The sequence below is a fragment of the Pinus tabuliformis genome, chromosome 3_1 (genome assembly GCF_031772625.1).
Source record: "Pinus tabuliformis cultivar Carrire ecotype Pingquan chromosome 3_1, CPIR1, whole genome shotgun sequence".
NCBI classification, from domain to species: domain Eukaryota; kingdom Viridiplantae; phylum Streptophyta; class Pinopsida; order Pinales; family Pinaceae; genus Pinus; species Pinus tabuliformis.
Window position 1 is genome coordinate 943,579,865 of NC_142301.1, and position 4,688 is coordinate 943,584,552.

At 34.9% G+C, this 4,688-nt stretch overlaps 1 protein-coding gene across 1 annotated transcript; it reads left to right on the plus strand.

Annotated features, from left to right (window-relative positions):
• The first annotated feature begins 1,034 nt into the window (after positions 1 to 1,034).
• On the plus strand, positions 1,035 to 2,586 carry LOC149190889 (aspartyl protease AED3-like). Its single transcript, XM_089413459.1, has one exon. The coding sequence runs from the start codon at positions 1,113 to 1,115 to the stop codon at positions 2,481 to 2,483; it is 1,371 nt and encodes a 456-aa protein (XP_089269585.1). The 5' UTR covers positions 1,035 to 1,112; the 3' UTR covers positions 2,484 to 2,586.
• Positions 2,587 to 4,688: the final 2,102 nt, after the last annotated feature.

The window sequence follows — 4,688 nt, forward strand, 5'->3', positions numbered from 1 at the left end:
AGTTCAATATAAGAAAACCTTCGACTAAAAATTAACTCAACTGTAACCATCCATAAATAAATAAAAAATAAAATTCATTAACAATACATCCACCTAAGTTCAATATAAGAAAACCTTCGACTAAAAATTAACTGAAGATTATTCTAAGTAAACAAAATTAAAATGGGTCTCATCCCCATTGTGAAAAGAGGCATGTAATTCAATTTTTGATCAGATTATATAATATTAATCACATGTAAAAATTAATTAAAAAATTTAAACTTAAATAAACAATATTAACATTGCGCTCATAAGTTTAACTAAAATGAGTTAAAGATCATTCTCAGAAATTGATTAAAATAAATTAAACATCATTCTAAATAAATGAAATTAAAATGTCTCATCCCATTGTGAGCAGAGGTCTGGCGTCCTATATGTGAGTCACGTCGTCTAATTTTTCGTCGGTTTTTCTCATGCATGACTCGTACTGTCCAATTTTTTTTTTTTTTTTTTTTTTCCTCCATTCATGAGTCAATGATTAAACCTTGAAAAGAATGATGGTTCAGTAATCCAATAGAAAATAATGATGCACTACAAATCGAATCAACAGACCACGCAGTCACGACGCTGAAAAGGATGTCCCAATCAGATGTCATGACCCTACGGAAACCTAGTGGGAGACATTTCTAGCGTTTATCACGGCGATGACTCGGCGTTCAAATTAACTTTCTAAAACGTATGGAATAAGGTTTTGCCTCTTATTTCACGCTAATAAGAACCATCCAAATTAACTTTCTAAAACGTATGGAATAAGGTTTTGCCTCTTATTTCACGCTAATAAGTACCATCCGAAGGACAACGACTTCCGCGAAATCCCAGGAATGGAATGCACATATAATTACATCGTAAAACCCACGTCAGTGTATTAAAATTTATTTTTTATAAAATACACGTTAGTTTAAGCTTCGAAGATTACAGAAAAGCCGTTTGAAAGCCATGCAAGTCAAGATGATACAGGAATCCCGACGTATGAAGTAAGGCAAAGGATTCACTATAAAAAGTCCCCGGCCGATCTCTTCAGATACAAGAAAGGAGGTGGATCTTGTGGGTGTTTCTCTAATTAATAGGACACCATGATGAAGATGAAGCTTACAGCGATTGTCTCTTCTCTTATTTTGCTGCTTGCAATCAAGTTTATGTGTGGGGTAGCTGAGATGGCTCCTGCACTGAAGTGTGGAAGTAGCCACAAAATTCTGAATAGAAAAGTGGGAAAGCAGAGTCATAGCGTTAGCTTTCCCCTTTTCCATATTTATTCGGAGTGTTCACCGTTCCGTCCTCCTAACAGGACGTTGGAAAGCTTGATGTCTGAAAAAATCAGAGCCGATGCCAATCGTATCGACTCTCTGAAGCGGAGTTCTGATCGTTTGTCCAATGAGGACGCGAGCGCCAATGTCGCTGTTAAGTCGGGATCGGGAGAGTACATAATACAAGTTGATTTTGGAACGCCCAAGCAAAGCATGTATACACTCATAGATACCGGTAGTGATGTCACTTGGATTCCATGCCAACAATGCCAAGGCTGCCCGTCGACTGCTCCAACTTTCGACCCCACAGCATCTTCCTCATATAAACCCTTGGCCTGCGATTCACAGTCATGCCAGCAAATTTATAATACCAATTGCGGGCAAAATTCGGAATGTCAATTCAACCTTTCGTATGGAGGTGGCACTCAGGTGGAGGGTTCACTTGCTACGGATGCTATCACTCTCGGCTCTCAATATCTTCCCAATTTCTCATTCGGTTGTGCAGAGTCTGTAAGCGAAGATTCATCGTCGCAACCTGGATTGATGGGATTGGGGGGCGGATCGCTTTCGTTGTTGAATCAGCCATCCACAACCGAATTATTTGGCGGAACGTTTTCTTACTGTCTTCCCAGCTCGTCTTCATCTTCGGGATCCCTTGTGCTCGGGAAGGAAGCTGCACTTTCTACTCCCGGTTTGAAATTCACCAAATTGATAAAAGATCCGTCAACCCCGACATTTTATTTCGTGAACTTGATCGGAATCAGCGTTGGTGACACGAAGATCTCAGTGCCGGCAACAAATATTGGTAGTGGGGAAGGAACGATCATCGACTCGGGAACAACGCTCACCTATCTCCCTGATTCTGTTTATACGGCTCTCAGAAACGCTTTCGAGGAGCAGCTCCCTAACTTGGTGCCAACGCCCGTCGATGATTTAGATGCTTGCTACGACTTCTCTTCCTCTTCTTCTTCAGTCGACGTTCCTACCATAACGCTGCACTTGGATAACAATGTGGACCTGCTTTTGCCCAAGGAAAATGTTGTATTCAACGTCGGATCGGGCCTCTCTTGCTTGGCTTTCTCTAAAACCCATTCTCTTTCCATCATAGGAAATGTTCAACAGCGGAATTGGCGTGTCGTTTTTGATGTTCCCAATTCTAAAGTCGGATTTGCTAGGGAACAATGTGCTGCACCTACTTGATTATACATCCGTTTCCTTTCTTCTACCTCATCCATCCATTTCCTTATATGTTTAATATGTAATGTTTATTTCTACGTGCTTTCTCCCCGCTGCTTTTGAAATCTATTTCCCACCGTCGTATAAAATGTACTGGACAGCAACGGCTCTTTTCTCAAATATGAAAGATAATATGACAAAATAAATTATTTTCATTAAAAAGAAGACAGGGAACATTAATAAAATATCAAAAGAACATACTGAAAGATAATGAAAACAAGAATATCAAGTACTAGTCACTTGAGCATTCATCATATTAAAAGTACTAGTCACTTGAGGATTCATCATATTAAAATATATGAATTGTGACTTTAGCTCTAGACCAAGGGACTGCTATATTTTTAACCTATTTTTAAGGAATTTTTATGACAATGATCTTATGACAGATAATCTATATAAAGCAATTTTTTTATTTACATTAAGTGATGATTCTAGTGAAGGTATTGAGTGTGGCTTTATATTTAGCATTTAATCCATTTGTGTGGTACTAATGGCTTTATAACTGTAAAAAAAAACCTATATTGTTTCTTGGTCCATGTATACTAAAGAACTAATAGCACATTATGGGGATAATTTTAATAGTTCCTTATTAATCACTAATAAATCTTAGGGAAAAAGTTTTAGTTATAAAGTTGATACCACAATGTTAGAATTCAAAGAGTTAGGGTGAAGAATATTATAGAGAATACAAGATAAATTGTTGGTTCTATATATGGGTTTGTTAAAAGTAGATTTATTAAGAGGTACATCTCTTTTATCTTAAATCAAGTATAAAGGTTTCAATTGGAAAAGAGATTTTAAAGGTAAAATATTATTATTAAAATAGTTGCCACTAGCACCTAATATTGTCTCACTTCTTTCTTTCCTAAACTCAAGAAACTTATTAGGTTTACACCTCAACAAATAGATGGAATACAATTAAAGTGTTTATGTTTAAATTGTGGTAGTAAATATTGTAAAGAGTATAATATTAGTGAAAACAACTATTTAACATAGATTTTGACAGGATAAAGAGAAACAATTAGAATACTCTCAAGATTCATAACAAATGAAAAGTATACCCACCATATTTGTCCTGTTTTAGATAGAGTTATAGCTTCATTATTTTCAATATAGTTATTGCAAGAAAAAAAAGGTGTTCACTTATACACCAATTTCATTAACCAAATATTAGTAAAGCTTCTTGCTTTATTTATGTTTTCACTAGCTAAATTTTATGTAATAATTGTACATAGAAGAAGTATAAATTGTATATTTATTTGAAAACTTAATAATTGGCATTGAAATAAGTGGTGTTAACGTGGTATTAAATTACTGGACATAGTGACTATTAGCTTTTATAAACTTTTTATATAGAAAAACAAAACCAAGGTATAAACTTCAGTTATAGCCACATACATGCACTCATAATTCAAGAATGAAAAAAATAATCATAAATTATACATACATAAATAGAAATTACCATTATAATAAATCTATTTACAAATTATACAAATTCTTCACCATTATCCTCTCCCAATCTCACAAACTTGGTATCCTAAATAAAAATCACAAATTATACAAATTCTTGACCATTATCCTCTTCAATCTCACAAACTTGGTCTCCTAAATAGAATTCTGGAAATATAGAATAATGAGTTTTGAGTGGAATGCAATTGCAATAAATTAACATCAATTAGCATGTATGCATAAATAAAATATCCATTTAACATAAAACGAAATATTCATTTAGTGAAGAATATATGGATAGAAAAGTGAGATGAAACATTATAGTAAAATGAGATGAATATATCTATAATCGACCAACATAGTGAGACCAATATATTTATAATCAACCATGGAAAGATAAAAAAATCCTATATATAAATAAATATTGATAACCTGAGACAGCGTATGGTATAACACTTCTCCACTTAACACAGTACGAAGAATAAAATAAAAAATTCTATCCATAAATAAATATTGATAACGTGAGACAGCGTATGCTATAACACTTATCCACTTAACACAGTACGAAGAGTACAATAAAGAGTGATCTCATCTAATATATTTTCCATGAATTGCAAGTAGGGGAGGGCCGCCATTACCTGTCTGCCATCCCCACCACGTCGCAAAACCACTTGTCAAAGCGCATGGATCCGGTATGACACCTGTCCACCGTGGAGCTCC